At 38.5% G+C, this 22,308-nt stretch overlaps 1 protein-coding gene across 2 annotated transcripts in view; it reads left to right on the top strand.

Moving 5' to 3' along the window:
• The window catches only part of FERMT1 (fermitin family member 1), a 66,527-nt gene that overhangs the window by 29,538 nt on the left and 14,681 nt on the right, over window positions 1–22,308 (top strand). For both annotated transcript variants that reach the window (XM_032606569.1, XM_032606570.1), the window contains 3 exons: window positions 10,008–10,115; window positions 10,531–10,662; window positions 12,548–12,597. In XM_032606569.1, the coding sequence (XP_032462460.1) occupies window positions 10,008–10,115; window positions 10,531–10,662; window positions 12,548–12,597 (290 nt within the window). The remainder of the gene's footprint in view (window positions 1–10,007; window positions 10,116–10,530; window positions 10,663–12,547; window positions 12,598–22,308) is intronic.

The following is a 22,308-nucleotide window of genomic DNA, read 5'->3' as shown; positions in this document are numbered from 1 at the left end:
AGACCAATAAATGTATACTGGTCTCTGGATTTTCATCTGTTTGTCTCTAGCGAGCATGGTAGGCTACCCCTGAGTTAGGGGAGTCGCTAAGGGTCTTCACTCATGGCATGTGCTGTCCCTCTCCATTCACGGTGAAGCAGGAACAAAAAGAGAGTGACTCACAGAGTTGGAGCCCTTCATGCTTAGGAAGGAGGGAGTTGTCAAGGCCCAGGTTAAAAGGGAAGGGGTTTTGGCAAAGAAGCCAGGACCTCATGATAGCACACACCTGGCTCCCCACTGCGGTGCTGAATGAGTCTTGGGTGATGAGACAGAGGGATTATCTGGATAAATAAAGACCCCCAGCTGGTTTCCAACTCTCATTTTAAGTGCACATCTCCCACCTGAAGTTTCCTAGGACAGCTGAATGGTGAAATAAGTCCTCTGAACATCTGCCCCTTCCTTGTCCCAATTCTCCCTTTTGTAGAGTTGTGAATCGGCACTTAAAGTGGCCCAAAGTAGAAAACACACACTGGGTCACCAGTCCTCTGAGTGCACAGCATGATGGTATCCTTCCCATCCCAGTTCCGAGCTGACTGCTAATTCTTCAATTATCACCGGGCACTTGTTCAAGGGGCCTGCCTCGGGTCACCTTTTCTGCACCCATTCCTTCCTCATCCACGGCAGTGTTTCCGCCTCTTGTGTCACTGTCTTCTGCTTGGTCCTCATTTTGTCTGGTTTCCAGAGGCCCATCTGGACTCCCACTGCTTACCTAACTGGCATCTGCTTCAAAATAAGCCCTCTTCCTTGTTTCTGTGGAGCTCTTGCTCAGTCTTTGACTGAGATCCAACTTACTGCCCATGGGCCTAGCTTGCATCTGGAGTACATCACTTCCAGTGAATCATGGTAAGAAAGCAAACTTTAGGTCTTCTTTGATAAAATCTTCAGGAGAAATTACTGTTACGGCTTCTCTTAACCAATTGTTTTGATTTTCTTAAGGGCAATGTGAATTATACAATTATTCAGGTTTTCCTTTTTGTGTTGCCTGCTAGAACCAAATATTTACACTTTCTGTAACCTCACTTTTTAGCCTCATTCCTGACTCAGCTTTACTCTTTCCTTGCCTAGTTCCTAGGTAACTTAATCTACCTTATTGTATGCTATCTATTCTAATAAACTGCCTTAAATTTTTTTCTGAAACTAGATAACACATAAATAAAACATACTTATGCATTTTCTAATTGCTAAGTCAGGAATGTGGCCCCAACTTATCTCTTCAGACTTGTGCCCCTGTTGTTTTATTTATTCAATTATTTATCGAACAACTACGGTGTGCCAAGAACTAAAATAGAAGTTGAGGGCCCAAAACAGCTGGACGTTAGAATAACGTTTTCAAATTTATGAAATAAAATACATAGGATTACAAAATGGAACTATATTGAACTATAGTAACCAAAATATTTTTCAAAATGGATATAAGTAACATATCTGTTTAATTAGTTGATATCAAAGTGATAATGAATGTGAGCATTGTTTGAAAATAGCAACTGTGATACAATATGAAAAATCTGTGATTCTGGTAGTCATGAAGTCACAAGTGCTCTGTAGTACTGTGGTTTGTGGCCTACATTCACCATGGAAGGAAATGCTAAATTTCCATTAAAAGCCGGTGCAAATGGAGGTGTAGTTTTTTCTAATCCAGGCTTATGGACCACCTGATTTAGACTCCCAAATCCAAGAATCGCAGGTTCAGAAACCCTGCCCTAAGATCGCATTCTGGTCTTATTCCTTCCAGAAAGGAGCTTTTCTCTACTCTTGGTCACACTGGCCCATCTCTTCTCTGAGCCACAACTGAGTGTAATTTCAGGACTCACACCTCTAATTGTACCAAATTCATGGATTTTCTCTACAAATAAGCTTCAAACTCCTTGGAGTTATGGAACACTTCTGATATTTCCTTTACCCTCAACCCCTACGTGCTGCAAGGATGCTGGGAGAGTCAGACTTTCCTAGTCGCCTCCTCTAGGATGGGATCAGCTGGTCCTTGGAGACCCTCCTATCAATTTCCTTGCCAAGAGATTCCCCATTAAAACCCTTGCTTTGGCAATTGAGCTCAATGTTAAAAGTAAACTCAGTCATCTACTGCTTAAAATAATAGTCAGGAACATGTAAGTGACATCACAGTCAAGGAATTCAGACATGGCAGATCATCAGCATAAATATCAAACATGGAGGGGCAGTGTTAAAAATGTGTTGTCTAAAAAGTGGAAGATTAAAAGGAATCATTCTTCCAGAAGGAGACAAGAACCCGGAAGGCAAATGTTACTGGGGCTGTTGTCCTAGGCTCTTTGCCACCAGCCCCTGCTTGCTTAATTGGTAAGGAGTTCTGTGTCCATAGCCTATGAACAAAATGTTTCTGAATCTAACAGCCAAATAGCAGCTGTCAACCCAAAGGTGACAGGAAAACTCAAGCTGGTGGGATAGGACTTTGGGGTGCAGGATGATTCCCCAACCACTCTAGAGTTGTGGCAGCCCTCCCTTCTCTGCCCTCCTAAAGTACAGAGTGCTATAAATGAAACCAAGTTTAAGGCTCCTGGGTAGAGGGATATAGAAACTTAAGATAGAGTTTGTGCTTTCAAAGAATCTACAATCAAATCAAGAAGAGCAAAGATAGCACCCATGAAACCACTGCAAACATACAAGGTATCCTACATTTAGGAGTTAAATCATATAATAGGACCAGGGAGCTTCTCTTCTCTGGCTTTCAGAGGAGAGATCCAAGCAAGCTGTAGAGCTGAGGCAACAGGCACTGATTAAAATCTCAGATGTATGAAAGTACTAGAATACATTTCAAATATGATATACTTTAAAAATGCAAAATCCAGAATCCATAAAGAGAATATTGGTACATTTTAATTAAAAAATGAAAATTTTATGCATGACAAAAAAACTATAAATGAAGTTAAAAAAAAGTCATTGCAACACATACTACAAACAAAAGGCCAGTCTCTAATATATCAAGAGCTCTTCCAAATCAATAATAAAATACCAACAACCCAGTAGACTAATGAGCAAAGGATGTGAACACATAGTTCATAGAAAAGGAACTACAATGGCTCTTATAAGGTCTTATACTGGCAAAGATCAAAAAGTTTCATGCACTATCTTAGTTAGCAAGAGTATGGGGAAATAGACTCTCTCATACATACACTGCTTGTAGGTCAAATTATGAATTAATCTAGCCTCTGTGGAAGGCAATTTGGCAATATCTATCAGAATTACCATTCTGCATGGCTTTGACCCAGAAAATCCACCCCTTGATATTTATACCACAGTTATACTCAAATATGTGAGTTGATATGTCTGTACACAAGAACAGTTATTACATTATTTGTTTTAGGGAAAAATTGGAAACACCTAAACATCCATCAATAGGGAACTGGTTAAATACGTTATGGTCCATTCATATAGTGTTTTGATTAGGAGGAATGAATCAGCTTTCTTTTGATGGGGAGCATATTCAGGGAATATTACTGAATGAAAAAGAACAAGGTACAAAACAATCGGTAGAGAAACTACACTTTGTGGGGAACAAGGAAGGGAAAGAGACTGACTTTTTATTGTACACCCCTTGTCCCTTTTGAATTCATTCAAAATGAATTCCATCATTATATACTCTTTTGCCCAATTTAAGTGCATTTTAAAATGTGTGCATTTAAAAAAAACAAAAAAACTTTTGTGACTCCAGTAGTTTATAGTATTTTTTTAAATGTTCACTAGAGAAAAGGTACATCAGTCTTAATAAGAGGCCTAGAAGATACTAAAACTTGCTATCCAACTGGGGACTTCCCTGGTGGTCCAGTGATTAAGAATCCACCTTCCAATGCAGGGGACACAGGTTTGAGCCCTGGTCCGGGAAGATCCCACATGCTGCAGAACAACTAAGCTCGTGCACCACGACTACTGAGCCTGCGTGCCGCAACTACTGAGCCCACATGTCACAACTACTGATGCCCGCACACCTAGAGCCCATGCTCTGCAACAAGAGAAGCCACCGTGATGAGAAGCCCGCACACCTAAACGAAGAGTAGCCCACGCTTGCAGCAACTAGAGAAAACCTGTGCACAGAAATGAAGATCCAGCACAGCCAAAATAATTAATTAATTTAAAAAACTTGCTACCCAAGTTTTTAGGGAATCACTTAAGAGTGATTAGATCCAAATAGTAATCCTTTCCTGAGAGCATGAAAACTATGGGAGGTAGGTTTTGTTCTTTTTTATATTGTTGGTTGGTGGAAGGATGGAAGGGTTTACTGAATTGACTAGATAGGGAGAAACAGGGATTCAAGCAGTGGAGTTGGCAGAAACCACGTGCTTTGGTGGTTTCTATTTTCAATTAACCAGGAGACAAAGGAAATTGAGGGCCAAGGAGAGGGCAGCAGTAGCCAGTTCCCACCAGGGAAAAATTTGTTTCTGAGTAGCTGAAACCACTGAAAGAGTTCAAAGGAAAAAAGCTTTTGGGACACCTGTTAATGAATGAACCTGTGAAGACCCAGGACCTTGTGCTGTCTCAGAGCCTCAGTGGGAATGTGAACAAGCCTCCAAAGAGGAAAATCCAGAGCTCTGTGGATGCCGCAGAGGAATCCAGGTTCCTCAGCAGGAGCCAGGCTGGCCCGGCCTCTTCTCTTGATGTTAGTCTGTAAATGCAGGCAACTCTTGTTTAACCAATATTCTGTCAAAGAGGTTTTTTTTAATCTGGCTTGGGGTGGAGGTTAAGTATTTTTAGGTGAGAAAGCTCTTATTAAATTTTTTAAATCTTTACTGACTGCATTTGAGAGAGAAGCCTTACAGGGTGATTTAACTTACTCTCACTAAAACCCCTACAGCAGACAGAGAGGGAGAAATAGATGATTGACTGATAGATAGATAGATAGACAAATATGACAGTTTGTTAGTCCAATTCAGATTTCGGCAACCACACATACTATTTAGATTTTGTGTTTCAGCTGTGAATTAAAGGCAGGGGCCTCTGGGGGAGTGGGTTGGGGGTTGCTTGCCTGGTTTTGGTGTGCACTGTGTGTGTGGTTTGTTTAGTTGTCATGTCTTTGGATTACAGTATAATTGACATGCCATAATATTTACCCATTGTAAGTGTACAATGTGATTTTCAGTGAATTTATATAGTTGTGCAACCATCACCACAATCTAGTTTTAAAACACTTGTGTCACCCAAAAATGTTTCCTCATACCCATTTGTGGTCAGTCCCTGCCCCCAGCCCCAGCCTGCACCTGGTCTGCTTTCTGTCTTGAGTTTTGCCTTTTCTAGAAATTTCACATATGGAATCATACAGTGTGTAATCTTGTATCTGGACTCTCAGCATGATGACTTTGAAGGTTATCTGTGTTTTTGCTGGAGTGGTGTCCTATCATGTGGATGGACACATTTGGATACACTTGTTTATCCATTTTCCAGTTGAGGGACATTGGGTTGTTTCTGGTTTGGAGCTGTTATGAATGATGCTACCATGAATGTTTTTATGCGTGTCATATTTTAGTTTGTTTTTGGAGGATTCTGGGGCAAATTCCTGAGGGTTTCTATGACACCTGTCGAAGTTCACAAAACAAGGACAGACTTTCTTAAGATTCTTATTATTCCAGCCTCCTGAGAACCACACCCCTGGATCTGCATTTGCCCTCCTTTCCAAGCAGCTTTAGAAATGCTGAGAAGGAGGGAGCCTGTGGACAGGTCATGATCCCACTGGCCTAAGAGCAGCACCGCTTGCCAGGCTCGGGCTCACTGCGGATTTTGACCTTCCCTGTCACCTTTTTCCCTAGTGTGCATAAAGTTAATGCAAAACAAAAAACAAACTCATGCCAACCAACCCGTGATAAACCTGTTTAGATACTCTTATCTTTCTATTTCTCCCCCATGTTATCTTTAACATTTTATCTTTTTTAAAGGATACAGTAAAGTATAGCCTCAATATGAAAAAAAGAAAAAGAAAAGAAAATCAAACATAGGAGAGTTATTGTTTTATTGGTACAGAATTCCAGTTTTGTAAGATGAAATGAGTTCTGGAGACAGATGGTGGTAATGGTTGCACAGCAACGCAAGTGTACTTAATGCCACTGAACCATACACTTAAAAATGGCTAATACTAAAAAGGAATTATTTAGAGTAAAAATGGAAAATAGTCCTTTACCATGACCTTTCCCCTGAGAACTAGCCACAGTTAACAGCTTAATGATTAATCATTCATGCAGAGTTTTTCACATACATTTATAAACGTATTTTTGAACAGATTTTTAGGATGTTTTCTTCCTACATAAATAGGATCATGTATTTGCTGTGTAGCTCACTTCTTTTTATTTTTTTATTTTTATTTTTTTTTTTGCGGTACGCGGGCCTCTCACTGTTGTGGCCTCTCCCGTTGCAGAGCACAGGCTCCGGACACGCAGGCCCAGCGGCCATGGCCCACGGGCCCAGCCGCCACGCGGCCTGTGGGATCTTCCCGGACCGGGGCACGAACCCACATCCCCTGCATCAGCAGGCGGACTCTCAACCACTGCACCACCAGGGAAGCCCTCACTTCTTTTTATTTCATAATATATCACAGCCATCTTTTCATGTCAGCATATGTGTCTGACTCACTTTTTTTAACTAGTACAAAATAATCAGAGGAAAGGCTATAGTTTATCAGGACCTGTGGGTTGCTTGAAATTTTTCCTGTTTCAAAAACTGTGAACATTCTTGTACAAGTGTCTTTGATGAGTGCTTTGCATTTCTTTAGAATAGTAACTGATGTTTGAACATGCTCATGAAAGGGCAAAAAAAACATTTAAATATCCCACCAAAGTTCTTCCTACTGATCTCATGTGTGTAAGTGCCCGTTTGCACCACATCCTCACCAATACCAGCCATTACCAGTACTTACAGCCTGGGTAAATCTCATAAGAAAATAGAAATTATGTCATCTTGTTTTTTGGGGTTTTTTCTAATAAATTTATTTATTTACTTTTGGTTGTGTTGGGTCTTCGTTGCTGTGTGCAGGCTTTCTCTAGTTGCGGTGAGTGGGGGCTACTCTTCGTTGTGGTGTGCGGACTTCCCATTGCAGTGGCTTCTCTTGTTGTGGAGCATGGACTGTAGGCGCACGGGCTTCAGTAACTGCAGCACGTAGGCTCAGTAGTTGTGGCGCACAGGCTTAGTTGCTCCACGGCATGTGGGATCTTCCCAGACCAGGGCTCGAACCTGTGTCCCCTGCGTTGGCAGGTGGATTCTTAACCACTATGCCACCAGGGAAGCCCTATGTCTTCTTGTTTTAATTTTAATTCTCTGATTACTAGTGAGGTTGAGAATCTTTTCTAATGTTTATGTGGCCATTTTGGTTTCTTCTGTGAATTGCCTGTTGATATATATATTTGCCCCATCTTCTATTGAACTCTTTATATTTTTCGTATTTATTTATAGGAGCACTTTGTGTGTAATGGATATTACCTTTTTTTATTGCAGATATTTCCTTTCAATCTATACCTTATAAACATATAATCTTATTCAGGGGATTTTTCACTTTAAAATGTTTAGTTATTGGGCTTCCCTGGTAGCGCAGTGGTTGAGAGTCCACCTGCCGATGCAGGGGACACGGGTTCGTGCCCCGGTCTGGGAAGATCCCAAATGCTGGGGAGAGGCTGGTCCCGTGAGCCATGGCCGCTGAGCCTGCGCGTCCGGAGCCTGTGCTCCGCAATGGGAAAGGGCACAACAGTGAGAGGCCCGCGTACCGCAAAAAAAAAAAAAAAAAGATTAGTTATTGATTGTCAAGTCAGCCTTATACAGCATAACCTAAAGTTTTCCTGTCTTGCTTAGAAAGGGCTTCCTTGCTGAAAAATTACAAAAAGTTTTCTCTCATGTTTCCTTCTAATAGTTTCGATTGTTATCTTTAGATTTTTTACAACTGCTTTTAGATATATAATTCACATAATACCATGCATTTCACATACCAACATTTCACCCATTTAATATGTACAAATCAATGGTTTTTAGTATATTCACAGAGTTGTGCAACCAACACCACTATCTAATTTCAGAGCATTTTCATCATCCCACCAAGAAGTCCATCACCCATTTGGAGTCTCTTCCCATTTCCCTCCAACCCTCCTAATCCTAAGCAACCATCAGTCTACTTTCTGTCTCTATGGATTTGCTTATTCTGGACATTTCATGTAAATGGAGTTATACAATATACAAACTATGTGGTACTTTGTGACAGTTTCTTTCACTTAGCCTAGTATTTTCAAGGTCTATTCATATTGTAGCATGTATCAGTATTTCATTTCTTTTCATTGCCAAATAATATTCCATTATATATATATGTATTTATGCATTTGTCAGCTGACAGACATCTGGATTATTTCTACTTTTTCGCTATTATGAAAAATACTGCTGTAAACATTCATGTACAAGTCTGGGTTTTGTTTTGTTTTTTTGACTTTTTAAAATTAATGTAAAATATACAAAACATAACATTTGCCATTTTAACCATTTTTAGGTCTACAATTCAGTGGCATTAAGTACATTCACAGTGTTGTGCAACTATCACCACTATTTTCAGAACTATTTTATCATCCTGTACAGAAACGCTGTACCCATTAAACAAAGCTCCCCATTCTCCCCTTCCTCCAGCCCCTAGTAACCTCTATCCTACTTTCCGTCTGTATGAATTTGCCTAGTCTAGGTACTTCATGTAAGTGGAACCATACAATAATTGTCCTTTTGTGTCTGTCTGATTTCACTGAGCATAATGTCTTCAAGGTTCATTTATGTTATAGCATGTATCAGAATTCCTTTCCTTTTCAAGGCTGAATAATACTCCATTGTATTCCATTGTATGTATTGGATATACATTACATTTTGTTTATTCAATCATCTATTGATAGATACTTTGGTTGTTTCTAGCTTTTGACAATTGTGAATAATGCTACTATGAACATTGGTGTAATAGTATTTGTTTGAGTCCCGGTTTTCAATTTTTTTTCAGTATATACTTATGAGTGGAATTGCTGGATCATATTCTATGTTCAGCTTTTTCAGAAACTGCCAAACTGTTTCCCATGGAGGCTACACCATTTTACATTCCCACCAGCAATGCACAGGGGTTCCAATTTGTCCACATTCTCACCAATATTTGTTATTATCTGTCCTTTAGATTAGATTCATCCTAGTGAATGTGAAGTGGTATCTCATTGTGGTTTTGCATGTTTAGATTCTTTAATCTATCTGTAATTTATGTATTTTGGATGTGTAAGATTGTTTTGTGATTTTCGATTTTTGTTCTCCAAATTGCTTGGCATTTTTAACACTGTTATAGTGCTGAATTCTTTCTTCCCCTGCTGATAAAATGCCATTTTCTTTTATATTAAATTATATACATACATAGGTCTGTTGCTGGATATTGATTTACTGACATTTTGTGAATTGCTATACCAATACCACACTATTTTAGTTGCTGCCACTTTATTATATATTTTAATATCTGGGAGGACAAGTGTCTCCCCAGCATTGTTCGTTTTCAAAATGTTCTTGGAGATATTTGAACATTGTCTCTTCCAGCCCAACTTGATCAGCTTGCATGAAGTTCCACTAAAATCCCCTGTCAGATTCTGATTAGATTTACAGAGTCTACAGATCAGCCTGGGGACCCCTTCTCCTTATACTTCTTATCACATAAACCATTTCACTACCTGTGTTTCCCAACAATAGAAGTGTGATAAGAAAGGGAAAATACTGGAATCTAAGATGGGTCAGTTTGGCCCCTTCAAGAAGCTCTGGAAAATATTTTGAGAAAGAAAGTTCTTAATTCTGAAGTAAAATGAGCTGGGGCAGTGGAAAGATAGAGGGGTTTCTTTCCGTTACCTGAACTAAAGTTTATTGCATCTGATTAACAAGGATTGGCCTCAGTTATTCTAGATCTTTTGTACTGTGGAATGTAAATATGCCCCCTCATACATACACACACATATATCTCTTTCTTTCTCTAGTACGATGCTGTCCGAATAAACCAACTTTATGAACAAGCCAGGTGGGCCATTCTCTTAGAAGAAATTGACTGCACGGAGGAAGAAATGTTGATCTTTGCAGCACTACAGGTATGGGAACCTCGGTACCTTTCTCTGAAAGGAGACAAAGCAAATTTGTTCTCCTTAAAGTTTCATTTTCTTCATACTGATTGTTTTTCTTTGAAAAAGAGCTGAAAATGAGGGTAGTAAATTATTTAAAATATTCCTCATAACCCATCCACATGCACATCTTATGAGGCATCAGTCTTGCCGTCCTCATCTCTTCTGCACTACAAGGTCAACCAGTGATGGGAAAGAACTGAGTTGGAACATGACTAACCATAAATCTCAAAATAATTTAAATTATATTTCATTTTCCTTACATAGCTGGGGGATCTCCTTCCAGGAGATGTTCAGTATTACAGGGGAATTGTCTTCAAAGAAGAAATGGCCGATGGATTCCCTTGTGTTTATAACATTCCTAAAACCTCTGTTTTTGTTGTAGTATCACATTAGCAAACTGTCGTTGTCTACTGAAATACAGGATTTTACAAATGAGTCTGAGGTCGACGAAGTAGAAGCAGCACTTTCTAATTTGGAAGTGACCCTGGAAGGTGGAAAAGCAGACAACACTTTGGTATGAATTTTTCTGATAACTCGGAATTGTGGCTTTGCTCTGATTGACAAACATAGATGAGTTTTTTTATTATTATAAATAAGGGAATATTTTGTCTGATTTTGAAAAATAGAAAATACTCTCTTCATCTGACAAACTTAAACCTAGCAAGAACTGACTAGCTTTTCTCAGGTCGCTCTGTAAGAGACGGTAAGGTATTTTCATCACTCTCAATGACGATTGTTTTATATTGTATTTCTTCTTAAAGATAAGCTAGCTTGTATGAGGGAAAGACTGCTGAGGGCTCCATTTCACTAGTGTGGAACATGAATTGGCCCTTTAACTTAAGTCTAGAAGAATGAGGTAGCCGTGAAAGTAGAGAAACCATATGATCTGTTGACTTAGTCATACATTTCAACTGGGCAAGGTTGGACATTGTAAAAAGTTCCTGAACATTTTGACTTTAGTAAATAAAGAAAAACTCTCCAGTAAAACAAAGAAATAACACTGTTTTATCATCTTTATTGCTCCTTACCCAAGAAATGTGGCTGAATGTCAGCTTTATAATTGCAATGCCCCTCCTTGTTTGATTCATTCATTGGGAGCCACTCTTTTGTATAATTTCTTCAGTCATTAGTTTAATCACATTGAATCAGAGAGGTAGAGTCATTGTAATTGGCTATAAATAGTAATAGATAAAAATGAGTCATTATATAGTTTTGTATTTAATGTGTGTTCTATTATGGTTAAATTCCTTAAAATAGGAAATTGGTATCATGCCAAAGCAAATACTTCATACAAACTGAATTCCCAGGTTCTGTAGAGATTCAGGCCCTGAATCACATTTATTAGAGACATGGGCCCCATGAAACTGGACTTCTCTTTTGTCTACATCCTCCACTAAATACTTACAATGGAAAAGTCATCCTTCTTAGAATAAATAAAAAATTCCCTTCTTACCTCCCTCAGTATTTTTATTTGATGCCAAACAATAGTCTTTTCAGTTTGAAAAAAGGCACCAACCTACACTGCAGAATGAACTTTGAACGAGATTCCTTCTGAGAGTTTAATCAGTGAACTAGATATAGCAAGACTTATCCACTCTGATGTAAACATTGTAAAATATTTTGTTAATACATAAAAGTAGTAGTTTTTTTATAAATTTATTTCTTTTATTTATTTCTTTTTGGCTGCATTGGGTCTTTGTTGCTGCACGTGGGCTTTCTCTAGTTGCAGCTATCAGGGGCTACTCTCCATTGCGGTATGCAGGCTTCTTATTGTGGTGGCTTCTCTTGTTGAGTAGCATGGGCTCTAGGCACGCGGGCTTCAGTAGTTGTGGCACGTGGGCTCAGTAGTTGTGGTGCACGGGCTTAGTTGCTCTGCGGCATGCGGGATCTTCCCAGACCAGAGCTCGAACCCGTGTCCCCTGCATTGGCAGGTGGATTCTTAACCACTGCACAACCAGGGAAGCCCCAAATTAGTAGTTTCTAACTCAAATTTTTAACTTGAGTGATAGTGTGTGGTAGTTTTTAAAATCTTTTTTCATTTGTGTAATATATGACACAGAAAAGTAAAAAATACAAAAACGTACAGCTTAACAAATTAGTATTAATTTATCACCCAAGTCACCACCCAAATCAAGAACTAGAACTTTACCAATCACTCCAGAAGTCCCACATGTGCCCGATCCTAGTCCTAACCCTCCCCCACCTCACCCCCAAGGTAACAACTGGAAATGTAGCTGGTGTGACTGAGGAACTGAGTTTTTCAATTTATTTAATTTTAATTAATTCTAATGTAAATAGCTACACATGGCGGGTGGCTAAAGTGTGGGACAGTGCAGGTACAGAGTATCAGCACCACCTGTCTAATTACTGCTTGTCAAATGTTATCTGCTTTTCCTCAGGAGGACATTACTGATATCCCTAAACTTGCAGATAATCTCAGATTATTTAGGTAAGTCACCCTTGAAGAGGAAAGAAGTTACACAAAATCTTGCAGGTAAAGAGTCTAGGAGTTTAAATTGAACATCCATTAGGCAGGTTCATTGTTCAAAGGTAAGAGCATGAGCTTTGGCATCAGGCAATGGATGGAGTCCTAGCTCCACTATGCATATCAGCTGGGTGACCTCAGGTATTGTCCTTATGTCCCTGAGCCTCAGTTTCCTGATCTATAAAGTGGGGATATACCTTCCCTTAGGCTTGTTGGGAGAATTAAATTAGATGATGCATATGAAGCATTGAGCATGGTGCCTGGCTCATTAAATGGTAGTGTAAACACGGCTGGTGTCAGTGATACTGAACACATATGCCAGACTGGAATTCTTTCTATGGTCCACCTGCTCAGGACTCTCACACTATTTGAAAGCTCTTTCATGGTTTAAAAATCAGTTGTCTCTAGAACTTTGATCCTGGGCTTATAGAGAGTAGTCACCTTAGTTTATCTACCTTCACCTGTTAAAGTATTTCTGATAAACTCCCCAGTCACCTCAGGTCAATCTGAAACTGTTAAAAAGGCAGAGAAGTTTTTTACCTTCTTCATGGGAAGAAAGGGCTGCCACATTTGTGATGGTGCCAAGGTGGGTTAGGATGAAAAGAGTAGGGTCCTTTTGAAGTTCTATCAGTTACTTTATGGTTTGTTGACTTTTCTTAACAAGCTGACACTTCACTGAGTCAGTTGGCTTGAAAAGAAACACAAGTCGCTTTTTTTAACATATGATGCAAAGAAAGACTTGGAAAGAATGAACAATGAATCAGCTATAAATGAGAAACAAGCGTCTGAAGGTAACAATATTTGTCACTGGATTTCTACAAGGTTTTTTTTTTTAGTGTGATTTTAGCAGATGGTTCCAAACAATAGGGTCATTCATTTAACTTCCGTGGCATAAATAGTTGCAACCATGCATATTGTTATAGTCAGAGCTACAGAAAAAAAATAAGGATTTGAATCCACAAATATATCTTAATAAATTATTAATAATTGTTCTTAAAAGAAATTCATTTGCCGTTTTCTCTATATAGAGCAAATTGAGCTCTTCACAAACCAAATAATGACAATATTCTTCCTATAGATGTTTTTGATGAAGGAAGCGATATCCTGAAACTAAGCCCTGAATCCGTATCACTTTAGGGTGATTATTATGCTAAAACTCACAAAGTTGTCCTCATATTTCACCAGTGGCTACTTTATCTACCAAAGGTTTCAAGGCACTGAATGTATAATATAATATGGTTTCTGGAAGAAAATAATAAAGGAGGAAGGGGGGGGGATGAAACAGAAAAGGAGAAGGGAAGGGAGGAAAGATGTTGGAGAGTGGAGCTCTTCTGCTAGTGGGTGTGTGACCCTTATAGACCCTTCATTTCTCTGGGCCTCCTTTCCTCAGCAGGAGAAGAGCATTGAACTAACCCTTTGATTTTTAATTTTTTTTTTCTTTGACAGTGAATCTTTTTTTTTCCCCCTAAACACATCTATTGAACCACTATATAAATAGTGAACTTCACTTCCTAGCAACATGGCCTCTGATCTGGTGCAAATCTCAGTCTCACTATAAATTCATTTGAATGTTGGGTAAGATAAAAAGAATTGTCAATACAAAGTTGATCTTGAAGTGAGACTGGGAAATCTCAGCTTGCAGGAAACAAAGAGGGAACTAGTTCTACAAATGAAGCTTCAGCTGCACAGGGGGATTTGGCCATGAACATTGATTCTCATGGCTCAGGGCTGGAATTTTAATCCCCATACAGGATTCAAGGTGGGGTTGCCTCCTGTAAAGTTATGAGCCAGGACTGAAGCTGCTGCCTAAAGCCAGAAACTTGCAAGAGCTGCCTTCTCTGCTTAACAGGGAGTAGAAAAACTGCCATCAGTCAAAGGAAGAGTAAGTTCATCCTTGCATAGAGTGCTGTGTGGGGAGATGAAATGTCTCTTGAAAAGTCAGAGCCAAGGTCTGTGCCACACACAGATGTAGATCTAAATTTAAATGTCTTATATGATAAGAGAATTCTGAAAAATAAAACACAAACTGGTCCAGAACCACAAAAGCTATGAAACCCTAGCAAATGTAATTGCAAAAATACTTGGAGGGAAATATTCACAATCTAGCATGCGTGGACCTTCTACAGAAAACAGCAACACCCCCAAAACAAACAAACAAACAACCTCCCAATAAAAATTACTAACCATGTGAGTTCATGAACCACCATAAAGAAAAGTCAGTAGGCCCAGTAAATAAGAGGATTAGCCATTTTAATAATTTTAGGTAATAGAACAATTTGAAGAAACCATAAAATGAGTATGTTTAGAATCATTAAGTACATTGAAAGGTAAAAATTGTAATGAAAGGCAGTATTAGAAACTCTAAAAAAGAAAAATATAGTCATAGAAATTAAGAATTGAATACATGTATTAAACATCAAGTTCAAAACACAAAGAGGGACTTAGAAAGGTAGAATTGGAAGATATGGTATAGATAGAATGAGAAGGTTCAACTAGGAGTTTCAGAAGGAAAAAAAGGGGAGAAGCAAACATTCCAAAGAGAATGCTTATTTTCCATAATTGTTGAAGACAAACTCCTTAAATTCAAGAATCATAAATCCCAACAAAATAAATCAGTATAAACATACATCTTGGTGTGGCCAACCATTGGTAAGAGAAAGTCTTTAAAGTCAAAGAGAAGAGATAGATTTCCTATAAAGGAAAAACTGTTCTTGTTGGCTGGAAGATATCTTGAAAGGGCTAAGAGAAGATAACAATCAATCTAGAACTTTATGTCCAATCTCTCAACATTTTACTTGCTACAAACCCTTAAATATAAATCAGGCAAGATACAATCCTAATAGTCAATTACATATTTAATAAAAACAATGATTTATCCCCAAACTGTAAGGTGTAACCACTGTTGGAGAGACTACCTTGGAATAAATGGCTCCACAGCAGGGTTATAGGGAGAGGTTACAAATAAAACTCATTCATGGAGTCATTCATAATCAAGTTACTGTAGCAAAGAAGTTCCAGTCAGACATACCCAATGTGCTATAGAAGACTGTCAGTGTGATTTAGTTCATAAATAAGAGACTCTTAAATTTGGTAGAATCTTTACAGTATTTTTAAAGAGATGGAGGGTGACTACGAAAATCTTTGGTCCTACTCTAAGGCTCACTGGTTATCACATGCAAAATTACCTGTAAGAGTTATACTTAAAAAAAAAAAAAGAGGGACTTGCCTGGTGGCTCACTGGTTAAAAACCCACCTGCCACTGCAGGGGACACAGGTTCGATCCCTGGTCTGGGAATATCCCACATGCCACGGAGCAACTAAGTCCAAGAGCCACAACTACTGGGCCCACGTGCTGCAACTACTGAAGCCCATGCGCCTAGAACCCGTGTTCTGCAATGAGAAGTCACTGCAATGTGAAGCCTGCTACCGCAACGAAGAGTAGCCCCTGCTCACTGCAACTAGAGAAAGCCTGCGCACAGGAACGAAGACCCAACGCAGCCAAAAAAAAAAAAAGAAGTTCCAAATCTATGACCTCTCTGTGATGATAAGTGGCCATCAGTAGTGAGCCTCCAGATACTTTCAAAATAATAAATGCACTTAATCTGTCATTTAGGAAAAGGTGATTGTAAAATGAGTGAGAAAATAACCAGTTTTTGAAAGATATTAATGCTGTGAAGAGAACATTTTGGGTTTTGGGGGGGGATTTTTTGCTTTTGCTTTTTTTAACATCTTTATTGGAGTAAAATTGCTTTACAATGGTGTGTTAGTTTCTGCTTTATAACAAAGTGAATCAGTTATACATATACATATGTTCCCATATCTCTTCCCTCTTGCGTCTCCCTCCCTCCCACCCTCGCTATCCCACCCCTCTAGGTGGTCACAAACCACCTAGCTGATCTCCCTGTGCTATGCGGCTGCTTCCCACTAGCTATCTATTTTGTTTGGTAGTGTATATATGTCAATGCCACTCTCTCACTTTCTCAGAGCTTACCCTGCCCCCTCCCCATATCCTCAAGTCCAGGCTCTAGTAGGTCTGTGTCTTTATTCCCGTCTTACCCCTAGGTTCTTCATGACCTTTTCTTTTTTTCTTAGATTCCATATATATGAGTTAGCATACAGCGTTTGTTTTTCTCTTTCTGACTTACTTCACTCTGTATGAAAGACTCTAGGTCCATCCACCTCACTACAAATCTCTCAATTTCGTTTCTTTTTTGGCTGTGTAATATTCCATTGTATATATGTGCCACATCTTCTTTATCCATTCATCTGTTGATGGACACTTAGGTTGCTTCCATGTCCTGGCTATTGTAAATAGAGCTGCAATGAACATTTTGGAACATGACTCTTTTTGAATTATGGTTTTCTCAGGGTATATGCCCAGTAGTGGGATTGCTGGGTCATATGGTAGTTCTATTTTAGTTTTTTAAGGAACCTCCACACTGTTCTCCATAGTGGCTGTATCAATTTATATTCCCACCAACAGTGCAAGAGTGTTTCCTTTTCTCCACACCCTCTCCAGCATTTACTGTTTGCAGATTTTCTGATGATGGCCATTCTGACCGGTGTGAGGTGATACCTCAATGTAGTTTTGATATGCATTTCTCTAATGATTAGTGATGTTGAGAATTCTTTCATGTGTCTGTTGGCAATCTGTATATCTTCTTTGGGAAAATGTCTATTTAGCTCGTCTGCCCCTTTGTGGATTAGGTTGTTTGACTTTTTGTCATTGAGCTGCATGAGCTGCTTGTAAATCTTGGAGATTAATCCTTTGTCAGTTGCTTCATTTGCAAATATTTTCTCCCATTCTGAGGGTTACCTTTTTGTCTTGTTTGTGGTTTCCTTTACTGTGCAAAAGCTTTGAAGTTTCATTAGATCCCATTTGTTTGTTTTTATTTCCATTTTCCTAGGAGGTGAATCAAAAAGGATCTTGCTGTGATTTCTGTCATAGAGTGTTCTACCTATGTTTTCCTATAAGAGTTTGATAGTTTCTGGCCTTACATTTAGGTCTTTAATCCATTTTGAGTTTATTTTTGTGTATGGTGTTAGGAAATTTTCTAATTTCATACTTTTACATGTACCTATCCAGTTTTCCCAGCACCACTTATTGAAGAGGCTGTCTTTTCTCCACTGTATATTCTTGCCTCCTTTATCAAAGATAAGGTGACCATATGTGCGTGGGTTTATCTCTGGGCTTTCTATCCTGTTCCATTGATCTATATGTCTGTTTTTGTGTCAGTACCATACTGTCTTGATTACTGTAGCTTTGTAGAATAGTCTGAAGTCAGGGAGCCTGATTCTTCCAGCTCCATTTTTCGTTCTCAAGATTGCTTTGGCTATTTGGGGTCTTCTGTGTTTCCATACAAATTGTGAAATTTTTTGTTCTAGTTTTGTGAAAAATGCCATTGGTAGTTTGATAGGAATTGCATTGAATCTGTAGATTACTTTGGGTAGTAGAGTCATTTTCACAATGTTGATTCTTCCAATCCAAGAACATGGTATATCTCTCCATCTATTTGTATCATCTTTAATTTCTTTCATCGGTGTCTTATAATTTTCCGCATACAGGTCTTTTGTCTACTTAGTTTATTCCTAGATATTTTATTCTTTTTGTTGCAATGGGAAATGGGAGTGTTTTCTTAATTTCACTTCCAGATTTTTCATCATTAGGAATGACAGAGATTTCTTTGCATTAATGTATCCTGCTACTTTACCAAATTCATTGATTAGCTCTCGAAGTTTCCTGTCATCATCTTTAGGATTCTCTATGTAGAGTATCATGTCATCTGCAAACAGTAACAGCTTTACTTCTTTTTTTCCAATTTGGATTCCTTTTATTTCCTTTTCTTCTCTGATTGCTGTGGCTAAAACCTCCAAAACGATGTTGAATAAGAGTGCTGAGAGTGGGCAACCTTGTCTTGTTCCTGATCTTAGTGGAAATGGTTTCAGTTTTTCATCATTGAGGACAATGTGGGCTGTGGGTTTGTTATATATGGCCTTTATTATGGTGAGAAAAGTTTACTCTAGGCCTACTTTCTGCAGGGTTTTTATCATAAATGGGTGTTGAATTTTGTCGAAAGCTTTCTCTGCATCTATTGAGATGATCATATGGTTTTTTTCCTTCAGTTTGTTAATATGATGTATCACGTTGATTGATTTGTGTATATTGAAGAATCCTTGCATTCCTGGAATAAACCCCACTTGATCATGGTGTATGATCCTTTTAATGTACTGTTGGATTCTGTTTGCTTGTATTTTGTTGAAAATTTTTGCATCTATGTTCATCAGTGATATTGGCCTATAGTTTTCTTTCTTTGTGACATCTTTGTCTGGTTTTGGTATCAGGGTGATAGTGACCTTGTAGAATGAGTTTGGGAGTGTTCCTCCCTCTGCCATATTTTGGAAGAGTTTGAGGATAGGTGTTAGCTCTTTTCTAAATGTTTGATAGAATTTGCCTGTGAAGCCATCTGGTCCTGGGCTTTTGTTGTTGGAAGATTTTTAATCACAGTTTCAATTTCAGTGCTTGTGATTGGTCTGTTCATATTTTCTATTTCTTCCTGGTTCAGTCTCGGCAGGTGCTGTCTACAAGAGACCCACTTCAGACCTAGGGACACATACAGACTGAAAGTGAGAGGATGGAAAAAGATATTCTATGCAAATGGAAATCAAAAGGAAGCCAGAGTAGCAATTCTCATATCAGACAAAATAGACTTTAAAATAAAGACTATTACAAGAGACAAAGAATGACACCACATAATGATCAAGAGATCGATCCAAGAAGAAGATATAACAATTGTAAATATTTATACACCCACATAGGAGCACCTCAATACATAAGGCAAATGCTAACAGCCATAATAGGGGAAATCGACAGTACCGCAATCATAGTAGGGGACTTTAACACCCCACTTTCACCAATGGACAGATCATCCAAAATGAAAGTAAATAAGGAAACACCAGCTTTAAATGAAACATTAAACAAGATGGACTGAATTGATATTTATAGGACATTCCTTCCAAAAACAACAGAATAGACATTTTTCTCAAGTGCTCATGGAATATTCTCCAGGATAGATCATATCTTGGGTCATAAATCAAGCCTTGGTAAATTTAAGAAAATTGAAATTGTATCAAGTATCTTTTCCAACCACAATGCTATGAGACTAGATATCAATTACAGGAAAAGATCTGTAAAAAGTACAAACACATGGAGGCTAAGCAATACACTACTTAATAACCAAGTGATCACTGAAGAAATCAAAGAGGAAATCAAAAAATAACTAGAAACAAATGACAATGGAGACACAACGACCCAAAACCCATGGGATGCAGCAATAGCAGTTCTAAGAGGGAAGTTTATAGCAATACAGTTCTACCTTAAGAAACAGGAAACATCTCAAATAAAGCAATTAGAGAAAGAAGAACAAAAAGCCCCCAAATTTAGCAGAAGGAAAGAAATCATAAAGATCGGATCAGAAATAAATGAAAAAGAAATGAAGGAAATGATAGCAAAGATCAATAAAACTAAAAGCTGGTTCTTTGAGCAGATAAACAAAATTGATAAACCGCTAGCCAGACTCATCAAGGAAAAAAAGGGAGAAGACTCAAATCAATAGAATTAGAAATGAAAAAGGAGAAGAAACAACTGACACTGCAGAAATACAAAGGATCATGAGAGATTACTACAAGCAACTCTATGCCATGAAAATGGACAACCTGCAAGAAATGGACAAATTTTTTGAAATGCACAACCTGCTGAGACTGAACCAGGGAGAAATAGAAAATATGAACAGACCAGTCACAAGCACTGAGATTGAAACTGTGATTAAATATCTTCCAACAGACAAAAGCCCAGGACCAGGTGGCTTCACAGGTGAATTCTATCAAACATTTAGAGAAGAGCTAACGCCTATCCTTCTCAAACTCTTCCAAAGTAAAGCAGAGGGAGGAACACTCCCAAACTCATTCTACGAGGCCACCATCACCCTGATACCAAAACCAGACAAAGATGTCACAAAGAAAGAAAACTACAGGCCAATATCACTGATGAAATACTAGCAAACAGAATCCAACAGCACATTAAAAGGATCATACACCATGATCAAGTGGGGTTTATTCCAGGAATGCAAGGATTCTTCAATATACGCAAATCAATCAATGTGATAAACCATATTAACAAACTGAAAGAGAAAAACCATATGATCATCTCAATAGATACAGAAAAACCTTTCGACAAAATTCAACACCCATTTATGATAAAAACCCTGCAGAAAGTAGGCATAGAGGGAACTTTCTTCAACATAATAAAGGCCATATGTGACAAACCCACAGCCAACTTTGTCCTTAATGGTGAAAAACTGAAACCATTTCCACTAAGATCAGGAAAAAGACAAGGTTGCCCACTCTCACCACTCTTATTCAACATAGTTTGGGAAGTTTTAGCCACAGCAATCAGAGAAGAAAAAGAAATAAAAGGAATCCAAATCAGAAAAGAAGAAGTAAAGCTGTCACTGTTTGCAGATGACATGATACTCTACATAGAGAATCCTAAAGATGCTGCCAGAAAACTACGAAAGCTCATCAGTGAATTTGGTAAAGTAGCAGGATACAAAATTAATGCACAGAAATCTCTGGCATTCCTATACACTAATGATGAAAAATCTGAAAGTGAAATTAAGAAAACACTCCCATTTACCATTGCAACAGAAAGAATAAAATATCTCGGAATAAACCTACCTAAAAGACCTGTATGCAGAAAATTATAAGACACTGATGAAGAGAACATTTTGAAACAATTATTTGGAAATGTTTCCATTGCCACAGTGTTGCCAATAATGATACTGCCTATTAAAACAATATTATCTGCTCATCTTTAAAACCTGGAAACAGAATTTTTCTATGTTAAAGCATCCAAATTAAGAGTGATAGTGTATTTTAAACCCACTTATTAAAAATATTAAAGAGCAACATATCCTGATCAATTTGCATATGTGAATTATTGGCATCAGCGAAGAGGAAATTAGCAGCCTTGTTTCAACAAAAACCTTCACAAACAGGTAGACGGCATTAAAATATGAATAGTGTGATTTAGTAAACACGGCCAACAGTGTGCTTCCTCCACTGGGGTTTGTATAACTGAGCAATAACCTCCCTTCTTGAAACAAACCAAACTTTTCACATATATTTATTTTTAATTTAGGATTATATAAGTTTTGTAATGTATGTATTGTAATATATTACAAATAAATAATTGTAAATATGTTAGGGGGTAGGTATTCAAAATATTTTACGGATTGAGTGTGCCACATTTTAGTTTGGAGATCACTGGTCTGGAGTTGTGTTTCTCAAATGAGGGAACCATGTTAGGAAAGGTTACTTAAAATGAAGATGGCTGGGCCCTAAACTGAACCTGCTGAATAGGAAGGATTCTCTGGGACTGGGCCCAGGCTTGTATATCTTCAACAAGTTCCCTCCCAATTCTGATGAACACCAGAATTTGAGAACCATTTTTCTGGAAAATAAAGCCCAGCTCCTTAGGTGGACATTCAGAGTCCCACCGTGGCCCTCGTCTGCTTGCTGTTCTGGTCCCCATCAGCCCCACACATGGAAATGCTGTAACCTCAGAAACTGCCTCTTTGCCCATTTCCATGGCTCAGCCCAGCACCCAGCATGAGGCAG

Source organism: Phocoena sinus, chromosome 15, assembly GCF_008692025.1.
Source record: "Phocoena sinus isolate mPhoSin1 chromosome 15, mPhoSin1.pri, whole genome shotgun sequence".
Taxonomy (NCBI): Eukaryota; Metazoa; Chordata; class Mammalia; order Artiodactyla; family Phocoenidae; genus Phocoena; species Phocoena sinus.
Note: the sequence above shows the minus strand (reverse complement) of the source record. Positions and strands in the feature narration are given on the sequence as shown.